The following is a 15,852-nucleotide window of genomic DNA, read 5'->3' on the forward strand; positions in this document are numbered from 1 at the left end:
GCATCCATAGAGCAGACAAGCTGAGAGGTGCTGAGAGATTTAGAGTGACCACAACTCTCAACTCCACACAACCACAGGGGAAAGTCCCACACACACACACACAAAAAGTACACAAAAAGAAAATAAAGATGTGTGGACAGCCAAGAAGAAAGAAACATATACAAACCCACAAAGATCTCAACGCTTCCTGAACACGGACTAAATCAAAGTCATCATTACTAGAAGGACAAATTTTCCTTTACACACTTGTGCACACACCCACACACATCCACACACACACACACACATACACATGCATCTACCTGGTCAGGGTGCCTGGGTTGCCGTGGGAACCAGAGAGCTGAGGGAAAATGCCAAGCTGGACAGAGAGATTCATGACTCCATGCCGCTGAGAGAGTTCACACAGCCAAATATCTCTCCCACTCCCTCCCTCTCTGTCTGGCTCTCTCTCTCTCTCACTCTGTGAGCTTTCTCTATGTCTCTCGCCCTCTCTCTCTCGCCTTGGCAGCCTTCCTAGATTGAGCTCCTTTGTCACTGGTTGCACTGATGCTTCATCCCTCGGGCACTGTTGGTCTCTCTCTGGACTAACAGACACAGAGACTTGAGTTGGGGGGGGGGGGGGGGGGGGGGGGGGGGGGGGGTTGGACCTGCCCTTCTGCTGGTAACATGAGCCTCCCCCGAGACTGTTAACCACTTCACTGCTGCAGCTCTGGCCACTAATAGAGCACACTGAAACACACCCCAAGCCCTAAATAAGCCACTTCAGCCTAACAAGAATCAAACGACAACACAAGTCAAAGCCACATGATCATAGACAAACTCTCTGAAACTCAAGGACAATCCTCATCCCACTGTTGCTTTGCTGTGTGTTTCCCAGCTATGGTTTGTGTGTATGTGTGTCTGCGTGTGCAAGACTACAATTTCCCAGACAGATCCACCCTGACTAGCTGACAAGCCAGTGCTAATTAGAGATCAGGCCAAGCAGCGTGGCCCAGCCCACAGCCTCCTGCTGGCAAAGCAACCCGCCAGTTAACAACCACCGAGCCCTTTACGGCCAATCACAGGAGACGGAGACATTAACTGCAGGCTGCCCCCGGGAGGAAGCAGTGCCAAACACGAGCTGACGAGGCCGGCAAGTGATCTAATAGATCATCACACTGAGGAAAAGGGGTGAAGCGCTTCTTGTTCTTCCTCTTAAAGAGTAACTGCACCCAAATCACAAAAACATATCACCTCTAACATTGTTTACTCATGTGGAAAGGTTTGGGATTTTGAGACTTCTGCCTCCCCCATAACACAATGAAGGTGATGACCCTTTAAATCTTCAGGAGTGTGCGGTAAAACTGTGTGAGGTGGCTTACCATTCACCTATTCCCTCTTTGTAGAGGGGACAGTAGAGGAGGAGGAAAAGTGACCCAAATCAAGACATTCCTGAGAGGAATCTCTCCTCTTGCCAGGGTGCTTTAGAAAGCTTTCTGTTTTCCCAAGGGGGTCAGAGATCAGGGGCCAAATCTCCAAACTTTTCCCTAAAGAGAAGAGCAGAGTAGGGGGAGGCAAGGGGACCAATGAAAAAAGGGGCTGCCTAGTGGGTCAGCCAGTAGGAGTGACTAGTAATGTCCTGAGAAAGAGGCTGTGGTTGTGTTTGTTTAACTTCTCTTGTGTGTGTCCCTGGGGACTGCGGTCGTTTGGTCTCTTGGTTGGCCCCACAGTACTGTAACCCCCCCCTCCTGAAAAACCCCATCCAACTCTGGCACATGCACACAGGCTCCGTGCCGCAGAAATATACACAGAGACATGCGGCCATAACAGAGCTGTGAAGCAGAAGTAAGGGGATTTCCTGTGTTTGAGGGGCGACTACTGGTCCTCATACTGTGTCTGGATCATATAACCCCAAATCTCTGTCTCTGTCCACACAGACAGGCAGACAGGGGGGGGGGGGGGGGGGGGGGGGGGGGGAAGAAGGGAGGACTTTGACTTTAAGGGGGCAGAGATGACATTGCGGACAAGTTGGCAGGTGAAGTTTGCGTAAATTGTACAGACACAACATCACAACAGAGGAGCCACTGTTGTGACTTCTGCCATATCAGCACCATCAGAGATTTGCAAAACACTTTATTCCTATCAGGAAATATTGTTTGCATAAAGGTACAACATGAAAAACAAGTTTTCTCATGGAGTTGGGCCAATACAACATGATTGTTTATCATCCATATTTTCACTGGAATCATGTCTTAATGGTTAGGTCTGCATATAGTTAGAAGTTAGAGTTTCTAGTGCCAATACAATACCTGATTTTCAGTAATGATACCAAATAATACTTGATGATGCCACACTTTTAAGTTAAGAAATATATTTCTCTACAAAAAAAATCTATTTGTCATTTAACAAAAGAAACCAAACTACAAGAACTTTCCCTGAATAAAGTTAGTCTAAAATTGGCAAAGTATTCAAATAAAATAAAATAAAATAAAAAAAATCAGAAAGTATCTGATCAAACGATGTGTAAACAAGACTGAGTATCTGCAGACATGTGATGCCAGCTTCTGATCCATGACAGTTACTGAAACTCTGTGGATATATTTCAGTCAGATCCCACTAAGTATTGAGGTTCAATATCTGGTCCAAGTGATGATAAACAGGAAAACAACTTTTGGTTAACATGTTGTGATACTGATTTAAACCATAACACACATACAGTGTATTCATATGCGAGTCACATTGTTCAGCAGATGGCTTTTTGTCACTGTCAATCAATGCTGCAGAATGTCTGTTTTTAAAATGTGTTAATTAAAATTACATCAGGTTTTTAAAAAATCATAGCATATTCTGTTGTTAAACTTCCAGTGGACAATATAACAATTCAAACATACCACACAGTTTTCTGAATACAAAACACAATCATGCATAAAATAGATTCTGAAATACTGTTTAGTGTTGAAACCATAATACTGCATGTTCAGACAGACACAAGATGGCAAAAATGTAAATGAGGCCTCTGGCAGTGGGAATGTAAAGCAAAAATATGACATAAAGAAGTAGTAAATACACAACTGCAGGTGTTTCTCCAGGTTCTGAAAAGTTGTTCTGCCAGTTTTACTGTATTACAGGGAAACATTAAGATTTCTTATTTCAGTATCTGCACTTACAGCTGTTCTTTGCTTTAGGGTTTGAGAGGTTTAGGGTTAATTTATGTCAGTGCTTGAAAGTTTAACAGTTTGAGAAAGCTCTTGGCTACTGAGATCTGAAGTATGATATCATTACCTGCACTGGATTGATAAAAAGTTATGTTTTTGATATTATTCTCACAAACTGTTTATTTTCCACAACAGAAAAATAGGAAAATGTTGAACTAAAGAAACAGCTTTGATAATAAAAAATGGTTTATGTGGGTTATTGTCTGTTTCGGATTTTTACATTTTGTGAAAAGTCACAATAGTCAGGACTAAACGGGCACAGTGCGTGAGGGTAAGGGAGGCAGTGAAGGGGCTGTTGGGACAGGACCCGCTACATTCCGGGCCAGAGCCCAGGAGCCGTGTGGTACGAAAATGACACAGCTGTCCCTGCAGTGACGAGAAATGACAGGACTGGACTGGACAACACACTCAGGAATGTCTCTCTCTCCCTCTGTCTCTGTCTTTCTCTCTCCCGTGTCTGGTCCCATTGTCTCCTGTCTTGGAAAAACATTTGCTATCTGCACTCAGAGAATTTATCAAAGCATTTAGATCCCTCTGGCTGCCTCTCTTTCACACAGATTTCCTTTGGCTCGTCTCTTTCTTTCTCTCTCTCTCTCTGTTTGATGTGTAAACACACACTCCCTTAGATTTGACCGACTGACCCGGATCTATGGTAAAAACACATCAGAGTCTTCACACGTGTGACACGCATCATTGAGCACAGACACGCATCTCTTCCATGCTGCATCCACTTGTGCAGCAAAACAGCAAAATGTGAAATCCTACTGGGACAAATGTGATATTTCTCATGCCTGTGCAGACACACTATTTGAACACACACTGCATACAAACCAACCTATTGTCGTGTCAATGCTAGAAACAAAGGCGGTCACTGCCTCTATATCTGTGGTCTACAAAACAGGCTCATGGGATCCCTGGGGGCCATATCATAAAAACATACCAGTTTTTTTGATGTGCAACTATAACTTATAGGCAAACTTTGGCCAAAATCTGTCCTTTCTCAGGCTCATCTGGTTTGAAACCTTCTTTAAAAGTGTCTCCAGATGACAGACAATGATCCACTTTAAGGAAATAAAGTGTTTTCAGTAGTTTCCTCTCTTAAAGTCGAGCCATTTTTTTCCACTTTGATCTGTTTTGCTCTCAGTTGCTTCTCCATCTGAACTTAATTTTTAGCCTCACGGTGAAAAAATGGGCATTAAACGAACGTAATTACTGAAGTAAAAGAACAAGTATTTAAAAATCTGGAAAACTCTCCAATATCATTAAACTGCACAATTTTTATAAGAATGGAGACAATAAATCAATACACTGATTAATAATACTACAAGAAAACAAAGTTATTAAACTCAATACCAACTCCAAACATAGTTCAAACTCACAGAAAATTAAATACAAAGTCTGTCAAATATGTCAGGCTAGAATTAAAGATTTAATTCAGTGTAAACATCATACAACTACAATGAAGCGCTGAAATAAGCTGATCCAAAATATTATGGAGACTGTCAGACAGCGTGGACTAGGAGCATTTTCTAACCTTAAAGCTACATTAGGGGAAATAGAAAAGGAAAAATAAAATAAAAATATAATATATAATATAAGGGTTAAAATCAGAAATTAAAGTCATTTTCATTTTTAATGGGACAAATCTTAGCAATATGTTGCTCTGTAGCCTGTTTCAAGAGTCCAATACATTAAGGGTCTGGCATGCAAACTTTTGTCCCCGAGCCTTTCCTGCAGCTCACATGGTGAAACGTGGATAATCAACATTATCCAGTTACTCTAAAGCTGCAACCTGCACGAACCTGCTGACTCCCCCTGACTTCCCACCCGCACTCCCAGCCTCATGGAAAATGTCAGTCAGGGGAGGATTAAAACTTACCCTGTGCTGAGCGCTCTGCAAACCATTCACTGTAGAAGAATTAGAGTCCAACATCCTCTGCTCCTTTGCTTCTACTTTCCTCCTGTTAGTCTGGTTCAGATTGCAGACTGGACCAGAGACATTGGCCCAAGCCTCTGACCTCTATGCTCCCCCTCAAAAACTGCTGGCTCAGTGGCTAGTTCAGCTGGCTGAGGCTTACGTACTTTGCAATCAAGACGTCCTTTTTTATCCAAATTTTTTCTCTCTGTGGGTTACTACATCTCACTGCTTTCATATGAGTACTAGCGCAAAGAAACTGGACAAAAACAAACAAAAGAAAAAAACACAACCAATCTTTAACAAATAATAGGAAAGAACAGTGAGCACAAAGACCCACGAGAGAAGAACTGTGGATCTGCAGTGTTCAACATAAAAAAAGCAGAATGTGTGGGAGAGAAACCCTTTATTACCTTAGTGAAAGCCCCACCTTCTTTAGTGTGTGTGTGTGTTTGTGTGTTTCCTAAGGTGAGGCAGGTGTGCTTGTTAGAAGCCCAAAGGGAGGGAAGATGGACTTCTGATACAGTATCCTTGGCAACTGAAACATCATCTCTCTTAGGACTATCTGTTTCTCTGCTCATAACAAACCTCTTATTAAATTTTCCCCATTGATTCTCTCCCATCTCCTCTTTATTCAAATCAAGACCCTCAACCCTAATTAATGCCGCCTCCTCCCACATGCATGCAGGCAGCAAGTTTCCGCTATGTGTGGTACACTGTAAAAAAAAAAAAAAAAAAAAAATCTCCATCTTGCAGACTAATTTTGCCTCTTACTGACATCTAAAACTAAATCTAACTGTGCAGTAAGATTGTAACGCTATTGTTCATATACAAATCAATTGCTTTTTTAGAAGTGTTGTTCAGTATCCTGGAACAACAATAAGGAGTTACCACAGTAAAAAGTAGGCTTACTTTGCTAACATGCTAATTTTTATTTAGATAACTGTCTGGAAAATATTTATTTTTTCTGGAACAGTTTATACTCTAATAAGATTAAAATGACTAAGATGGAGATTTTTGCAGTGTAGGTGGAGGAGCATTCTGAAGCAGCTGGCGCATGTGGGTGTATGGGAGCGTCATTAGCTTGGGAACATATTTGGCCTTACAGCTTACACGGAATAGCCACAGATTGTGGGTCAGACTGCCTCAAACTGAACCAGCGTGCACCAGGATGCCTTGCCGGCGTGGCTTCCTTTCAGACACACACACACACACACAGACACACACACACACACACACACACACACACACACACACACACACACACTACATGGACACAGCAGAACACTGCTTTCAGCTTGAACATGGCTTGGAGGCACTTACAGTATTTAGTATTCGAGGGGAGTCAAAGGCTGTGTGAGAGTCTGGATATCAGTGGAAAAGTATTTGTTTGGATAGTGTTTCGTTTGAGTGTGAGTGCAGAAGATAAGGAGAGAGCAGACAAAGGATAGGGGTATTGCAGACCAAATGTTTAACACATTGTCCTCTGGGTGAATGTAGAACGTAAGGTTGATAAATATACACACAATTTTTTTTTTCTTGACATTCCAAATCTAAAGGCAGACTGCATCAGTCTGCTATGACTTGAGAACGCCACTGCATTATTAATTTTTTTCTTTTCATCATTCACAGCACATTTTCGTCAGTTTTAAGTTTGAGAATCTTATGAGAACGAGAAGTTTAAGAATCTACTTATTTTCCTCTTCAACCTGTGAATGAACATGATTTACGGACATTCATGTAATACAAAGGGAATGGGACGAATCTCATTTGCCAGCATGTGGGAATCTCTCAGATGAATGGTTGGTTTATCATGGTCTGTTATCAACATGGAAGCCAAGTGATAACATAAGTTAAACAAAATGATGATGAAATTATGTGTTTCTCACTTAAGGATAACAGTCCTGTTGCTTTAGTGTAGCATTTACTGTCAGCATGTTGTTATGTGTATTTAATAATGAAAGGGGAAAGAATGAGGAGAGATTTTAATCCATGACCTCATTATGAGAGTACATCCTGAACAATGAAGGGAATAGTTTATGTATTTATTTGGGCATTCTGCTGCAAGAAGCCCAGCAAACGGTCACAGAAAAAAACAGCAGCAACAACCTTGAAACCTCCTCTGACAACCACAGATGGTTTAGGTGTGTTCATCATTATTTTCCCTGGTGCCACTGATCCTGGTAACCTAACACTAACTCAGCTTGCACCCCTCTGCCATCATTAACCAAACACTCCTGGTATTCCAGAGTGGAGCCGAGGCCCAAAACACACACCAGGCTGGGACAGAAACACACATGCACACTGCTGAGCAGGGTTTGTGTTGAGGAAGTCATGAAACAGCAGCTGTGATCAGCCCTGACAGGTCGATGTTGTCTCCAAGCAGAACAGGACCAATCTGAGACAGTATAAATATGACCAGAGAAGGTTTGGGGGCTTTAAAAGTGCAGATGAGGCTGTGCTCCTGTGATTAGCATACAAATAGACTCTGGTTCTACAGGGAACAGGACTGCTGCCTCATGAAACAACAGCAACAGAGGAAGGGGGAGGAGACCGACCCAGTGATTATTATTGCAGTGAGAGCCCGGGGGGCAAACCACAACATTCACTCTGCTGGACCAGGGGAGAAGGTGGAGGTGGGGTTAGAGAGGGTAGACAGAGAGACAGACAGGTAGAAGGCAAGACAGGTGGAGTGCCAGGTGTTGTTGGTAGCTGAGGAGGAGAGTTGATAAGGGAGGGTGAACCTCTCCCTTTCTGCCTTAAGGCCAACAGGGAACCTGCTCAAGTCCAGACAGAGGAGATAACATTTTGGAGCTTGGGGCATGTTTGTGTTACATTGAGTGTGTCTGTAATGTGTGTGTGTGTGTATGTGTGAGTGGTATAACATGCTCTACACAACAGTTCTGTTGCAGGTGGGATTAAAACCCCCCTGAGAGAAAAAGATGCTGCTAACACACACATACACCCCTACAGACATTCTGTGATTCAGACAGTGAACCATCAACACTGGAAGTATTATCAACATCTGCTATTCTTGCAGCTCTACAGTGATTCCACATGATAAGGGCAGACAAAATAATCAGTATCATAATAACATGAACATTTAATCAAAAAGGGCTTTTAAATACACCTGATACTGTAACAAAAGAAAACTGCTGGTAAACTGCTGGTAACCGGCTGTGCTACAATGTTAACAGTCATTTGAAAACAGCTCAAAGTTATAAATAAAAATAGAGGCTGTGAAAAATGTGAAGCATTCTGTTTCAGGTGTCGGCAAGAAGATTAACACGATCCAGGAAGGCTACATTGAGTAACAGATCCATGGGTTTGAATTTAATAGATGCCAAAAGACTGAACAATGGTATATAATAAGAGAAGAATAAGAGAAGGGACTTTACAACTTGGGGAAGTTATCACAGTAGAATTACACAATTCACACTGTAGAGTAACCTGCCAGGAATGTGGGTTTGAGTGTATTTGATTGGCCAATGTATTGCCAGATGACATCACATTGTGTTGTGGTAAACACGGACTCCTGGAGGGGGTTTTTGCCAGAGTGTTGCTCAAATAAATTAGAGGGCTGCATCTTGTAATGCAGCGCTAATGTCGGCCATATTGCAGTCTCTGAAGGCTAGTGTTTAAAGGCTTAGTAGCACAAAGGCGAGTTTATTCAAGTTTATTTGTATAATGGCTTTGAAACACAGTTCAAAGTACTTTACAAAAGGTATTAAATCAATTAAAAGATCATGAGATGGACAGTGAGAGGTATTAGAATGAGTGACAGTTGTGTAAGCTTTTTAAAAGGCACCTGCTGATGGTGTTTTAGAAGAGTTTTGTCTTACAATGATCACACCACAGATCTAATTATGAATGATGAAAATAGAGACAGTGATGGAAACAAAGGGCAGAGCAGAGTAGCACAACGCAGGACTGCTCTCAGCTCCGGTGTCTGATGTACAACACTGTCAGCAGAAGAGACACTCCATGGTGTGACAGGATTTCATAACTGAGTTTTGACCAAGACGTCAACTTTTACTTTCTCTGATTGGTTGGAAATGTGATGTTTTCAGTTTTCAAATCATCACTGAAACTAATGGATTGTCTGACTGCCAGATACAGCCTTCTGTTACAGCCTTTGTAGATATATTTAAAATGTTGATCACCTTGAGTTGGTGTGGTCATTTTTTTCATACATTTCATTTAATCAGATCAGAGCAAATGAACTATACTGTCTTTTCAGTTCCACATGCTGACCAAACAAAATGAAGACTTTCTGTTTTCTGTGATGACTTATCTTCCGCTTGCAGATTTTTTTTTCCTATACTGCATACATCTTTGTGCAGACACCAGCAAGACAAATGTAGCAGAGAGGGATAGACCGTTCACAGAAATGTCTTAAACATTAGTAGGATCCTTTAACTACTCTGCTATCTCACTGATTTACATACTTTTTTCATGAGAAAGCATCAGTCATCAGCCTCAAACAGCCTCTGTTTTTTGGTCAAATTCTCAGTTGCAAAAGAGAAATGATATCGTTAACGCCTGAGCAAGAAAGGGAGGGGCTAGGGTCTAACACTCACAGCTACAGCGGTTTCATACCACAAAGACCTTTTTCTTTGTCTGCTTTAACAAAGAGAATTCAAATCACAGGACAGACCATTATAGATCGCTTCCTCTTTCTCCTGCCGCAGAGATAAATGACAGGGATAAGCGTGCTCTCTCTCTCTCTCTCTCTCACATACACACACACACACACACACACACACAGTTTCTAGTCTCTATTGTCTGCCTTTTTATTCAGCCTTGCAGGTCCTGTTGTCCCATGACTCAGTGTGATCCTCTTTTACTTCCATGCACTGTTTTACATACTTTTGACAGTTGGTAAAACGAGTTTTGCATTTCCAACAGTCACCATCTCAGCTTATGTTATGATACATACTTTTAGTGGTTGTCTGTTATCGGAATGAGTCGTTCATTGTATTTTCCTAGCTGCCTCATTAGTCCACAGTTGCTCTGATCTGGTGTGTTTTAGCGTTAGGACTTGAAGCTTTTTAGAAAGTTCCCAACTGTGACCCTCGACCTTTTGAAGCTTGTGACCTCCTCTTCCAGGGGTCATGAGGTTTTTGCCCCAGTGCCACAGTGACACCCAATACCTTTCCCCCACCCCCACTTCCTCACCGGCTCAGAGAGGCATCTTAAACCAAAGAACATAAAAAAAGCATTCAAACTCAAGCAGGTTTACAGATGAGTCACATACCCAGTGAGCAAATACAGACCGCACACACCTCTGACACTCATGAGCTATAAAATGTTAGAAGCACATACAGGGAGAGGTGCTTACCCTCCTCCACCTGCCCAAACTGCACCATTAAGCCCCCTCTCATGTATCAAATTAGCCTCATCTTTTACAACAGAAAACCAGTCACCCTTCTATACCCTCTAGCTTCTCTGGTTTGGGTTTATTATGCTAATGCATTTTATCTGCTGCATCCCCAGCTCCCCTAATTAATCCCAAACTAAAAGCAGTAAGCACATTTATCAGACATTCCTTCAGGGGGGTGAGGAGGAGGTGTGGTTGGGAGGGGGAGTCACCTCATCCCCTCTTCATTTTAAAAACCCTCTCCTTGCCCTTCTCTCTAATCTTATGAAAGTGATAAAGAAGCTGTCTGAAGATTATGAAAGAAGAAATGAGAAGTTTCTGGGGAAACATAACCTGCCCGCTTGTGTCAATTAAACCTCACAGAAGAAACATGAAAGCACAAAATCAAACAATTTTTTTAAAAAGAGAGAGCGAAAGAAATCCCCCAACTTTTATCACTTAATTGCTTTAAAGTTTCTTCTACTCGCTGCACTCTCTAATCAAAACAAGGTGAGAGGAGAGACAGAGTCCTGCATGGATAGAGGGAGTAAGAGGCGGGAGATGAAAGGTGAGGAGGAGGACAGTTTGTATTTAACTAGATCTCAGGGCTGCAGGAGTTTATTGCGAAGGACTGAGCATGTGTGTGTGTGTGTGTGTGTGTGCAGGGTAAAAGCCAATGAGAGGGAAAAGGTCAAAAGTCTGGAAGACAGGAAATTAGCCACACCTGAGGATTAGGGCCAAAGGCTACTTGAAGCACTTGAAACTACTACGGCAGGTCTGTCTGTGTCACACATCAATTTAAGACTCAAATAATTGTAAAGCTTCTGTTTATTTTTTTCTAAAGCATAACAAAAAGCTGATGATTGCTTGACTTAAAGTGGGGAAAGATTCATTCATCATTCCACCTATATTTGTTCCCCAGTTTATCCGCCATTCATTTATTCTTTTAGCCACCATTATCCATTCTACAGTCCATCTTAATATTAAGTCTATTCTCTCTCCTGTGCTCTGTTTCTCTGTCTCCTTCCTTCTCCGACTTGGCCTTCATCCATTTCCGCCAGTTAGCCAAGGACCAGATCCCTCTCCATCTCTGTGACAGGACAAAGACGTCTGCCTGAATTACTCACCCTGACGCGGGACACTCCGGAAAGTCCCACAGATACACAAATACTCTGTCAATTCTCTCACTTTACTGCATGTTGTGGCCTATATATCCTGATGACACCAACAGAAATATATGTCTCACTGCTACTCTTCAACAATTAGGATCAGTTTGTACATTGGCGGTGTGATGTATTGCATCATAGTGGTACAAGTCTGAGCAAAACCTGTGCAATATCATTCTGAGATGTGGAGAGGTGAAATAATTTATATCATAAAAGGCAGATGGGATAAGACCCAGAGCAGGAGAGAAAGAGCGTTGGTTAAAGACAAACACAGCCTAAAGTTGTGCAATATTCTGTGTATAATTCTCTTATTTAATGCATGCCAGTACAGCAAGATGTTTTCATGTTGAAATTTCATGAACTGAATTTAATTAACATTAAGCAAGACATAGGACATGATGATGTGTCCGCTGTTTTTCACTTGCTTTTTAATCAATTTTAAGTGCATCTGAACACACATAATGCCATTTTAACCATGACACCACGCTTGTAGGGAAGGGAAAAAACCAGCATATTTTCACCTACAGTTAGATAAAACTAAACTAAAATGCAGGAGACAGTCCAGAAAGCATGACAACCACAAGTCATGTCCACAAACTCACTGGCAAACTATATTTACCCTTGTCAATCTCATGCATTTAAAAAAGCAAAAACAAAAACGGGAATTAACTTTAAACTGATTTTCAGTTGAGAGAAAAGGACTCTTTTGTGCCTGTTAGCAAATGCGAACACCAAAAGACTAGATTTTAATTTGAGTGTGGCACTTACTCTCAGTTGGAATTAATAAAGGTGGAGAAAGCAATATCTCTCCTGAAATGAACTGGACATTACATATTGTAAAGAGAATGAGAGGGTGTACCTGTCAGCATCTCCCTGTCCCGACGATGTGTTTCGATGAAGTGTCTCTCGGACGGCGGCCATGCTGTCAGGCAGGCGGTTCAGGCGTCGGGTGTACAGGCCCAAACCTCCGTCAGTCATATAGCTGAAAAACACAACAAAGTATATTATATACAGGCACCGTAAAACACGTCTAAGACACACAATTAAAAGGCTCTGAGAGGATGCTTTGACATCTTCCTTCTCAGAGCTTCCTTTGTTGTGTATAGAGCAGGAGGAGCCTACATCCATCCCAGTTTTCCGGCTGAGGCAAAGCTCTCATCAATCAGGCCTAAATGGTTGACAAAAAGCTCCCACACAAACACTGAAGACAGCAAACTATCTGTGTGAAGACGCATTTCTCTCATGTGGCCAGTGGTAAACAACAGTGGTAGCTCAGCAGACAGAGGATGAGTCTGTTCTTACTTCCTACAGGAAAGATATGGCCATTCATCCAGAGTCCATCATCTACTGCAGGCTAGGATCTTATGATTGACTGAGAAGATGAGCGTGAAGCTAAAAATATATTGTATATTCAAGTGTAGACTAAGTAGGTCATTCACTTCATTTCATAATGGAAAATTTCATTTGAAGGGACTTGATTTATTGGTTGAGTCGGAGGCTGACCGTTAGCAGCAGTTACAGTCTGAAGCTGATGCTGAGGCCCTCAACACTAACACAAACATTCCCATTCAAACTAAAACAACACTAACTAATTCCCCAAATATTTACCCGAGGAGGAGATTCCTAATGGAACTAAATATTGACTCATTTAGCCCAGGTGTAATTTAATGAAACGTTTGCTGTTTTAATGTTGAGGCCAAGTCATTCAAATGGTGAATGCTCTCTGTGTGGGACTGTCATGTTTCTGTTTCTGCAGTTAAGTGGTTAGAAAAATAAGCCCTGCCAGAGTGCAACCACTAAAACACTTTCTATGCTATGTTATCTCTATGTGGATCTCAGCAAAAGGGAGCCCAGCACACACACATGCAAAAACACATTTATACCTACATGTATGTACAGTACACACACAGTACAGTGTTTCCTATAGACAGAGCCTCTTTGTGTAGCCTGGAGTCAAACAGAATCAACATCTGACGTGTGGCACAGAAACTTAACACTCAGCAAAGAGCAAACCTGTTCAGATACTGAACAAACTGCAGCATTTATAATGTTTACAACTGCATTTATGATTATGAATTCATTATTTTCAAAGTTGCAATAACTGTTTTCCTTTTTTGGCCACAAGCTGAGAACACTACAATGACACATTACCACACTATAAATCACAGATCCAGCAGATCCACTATTCACACTATTCTGTATTGTTTTTAGCTCTGGATTGGTCTCCTCCAGCCTCCTGAGGAAAAGAAAAATCAGGCTTTTTAGCTACTAGATCTTTCTTTTCTTCAAATGTGAGGTTGATAAATGTTAGACTTGCAGGCTGAAAACCCACAAGAACAAAACTCTGCAGCAAACCTGAAGGTACCAGATGTTGTACTTTCTCACCAGAACATGAATGAATAACCACTCTCTGCAGTCATCTGGTAGCTGCCTGCTAATCATTCCCATGAGTCCAAACTAAACATGGAGATTCTGCATATTTTGGAATAGCTTTTCGGTGTACAGTGGTTAGATGGGCAATATAAATAAACCCTTCTTATGCTGCAGAGTTACACTCAAAAATCCTGACCAGCACCAAAGTTACATAAAATAATCTATGGACCATCAAACATCAGACAAATCAATACCCATTTCTTAAAATCACACACAGACAGACAGATTAAGCAACAGAAACACAACTTCATTCACTGATATAAGACTTGTTGTGTAGCAGATTTCACAATAACAAGAGAGACAATAGACAATGAAGACAGATGCAGGGATCCTCTGACAGAGAATCTGCTCTGTGGGGGGTTTGCTGTCCTTTATGGGAGGTATCCATCATCCAAAAGCAAAGTCACCTTGAAGATGGCGGGGCAGTCTCTCTCTTACACACACACACACACACACACACGCACACGCACGCATACAGACACACACATATATTACCCCTTCATACTAATGAGTAACTAAGCCTCCTTGTCCTGCTGCTTCAGATGCCTGTTAACATGTAACCTTCTGCAGCAAAAGAAACGTGTCCAAACAAGACAGTCTGAGCTGAAACTGAACTCTGAGGTAGAGTTTACACAGCCGTGCAACTAACAGAGGTAAAAGTTTTTGAGTGAATGAAACTGCTGAAATATTTGACTTGTAAAGAATGTGGTGCTGAGGAAATTAACAAAAAGAAACCGTGCTCTGGGAAAAAAAAAAAAAACAATCGCCTCTAGAGCCTCTGATTTCTGTTGGTGGTTTAAAACACTCTGACATACCTTTCTGCCTCAAACATGGCAACACAGTTAGTCCAAAGCAAAATAAACAAAAGTCCAGGTGAGGGTTGATCCCTGTTGATAAAAGTCTCCAAAGCAGTGGTTTCCGTTTTCAACCGTCTGGCTACTGTCTGTTGTCACGTCTGAATCTGTGAGCGATATCTGCTGTTGTGTGAATAGTATCACCAGGTGAGAGAGAGCGTGACCATGGTGATATCAGAAGGGAGTGTACGCTATCAGTGAAGTCTCCATGTATAGATTACTTCTCCATATGTAGCCTGAGTGTGTGTGAAGGTGTGTTTCTCTGTGGAAGCTCAGTGTCGGTATGCAGCCTCTCTCCTCAGCTCCACATGCTTTTCCCTCATAGCTGGAGGTTGGGTCTGTCTGTGAAAGGTGGAGGTGGAGGAGGGATGGGAGGGAGGGAGGGAGGGAAGAAGGATGGGAGGAAGGGCAGCAGAGGCTGAGGGGTAGATCAGGCAACATACCCCCTAGCCAAGGAGGTAGAGAGGGGGGGAGTGCTCGTCTCTATGGACCAAAGAAGCCAAAAGCAAAAACAGAGGAGGGGGATGGAGACTGAAGAAACCCATTGCAGATACTAAATGATGTTGTCTGTGTTATATTATTTATAGAACACAAAATAAATTAATAAGACAGATAAATGTTGGGCCTGTTTTTATGTCTCAATTATCTTTCAAATTAATCAAGATTGATCTTTTAGTCTATAAAATGTCAAAGAAAAGTGAAACATTTGCAGAAGGTGACATCTTCAAATTGCTTGTTTTGTCTGACCAACAGTCAAAAACCTAAAAAATATTCAACATAACATGATATAACAAGAAGAAAAACAGTAAACTCTCAAACTTAATAGGCCAAAAATACAGAAGGTTCAGTGAATTTTTGGAAATGATAAGTTAACATTTGTTATAGTTATAATTGTAATAGTTGTTGTTGATTGATTTTCTTTTAATCAATC

The 15,852-nt window shown here is 41.7% G+C and overlaps 1 protein-coding gene across 2 annotated transcripts in view; it reads right to left on the bottom strand.

Annotated features, from left to right (window-relative positions):
* The window catches only part of nav2a (neuron navigator 2a), a 206,204-nt gene that overhangs the window by 32,792 nt on the left and 157,560 nt on the right, over positions 1-15,852 (bottom strand). For both annotated transcript variants that reach the window (XM_051075360.1, XM_051075361.1), the window contains one exon: positions 12,494-12,616. In XM_051075360.1, the coding sequence (XP_050931317.1) occupies positions 12,494-12,616 (123 nt within the window). The remainder of the gene's footprint in view (positions 1-12,493; positions 12,617-15,852) is intronic.

This window comes from Lates calcarifer, linkage group LG2 (genome assembly GCF_001640805.2).
Source record: "Lates calcarifer isolate ASB-BC8 linkage group LG2, TLL_Latcal_v3, whole genome shotgun sequence".
NCBI lineage: Eukaryota > Metazoa > Chordata > Actinopteri > Centropomidae > Lates > Lates calcarifer.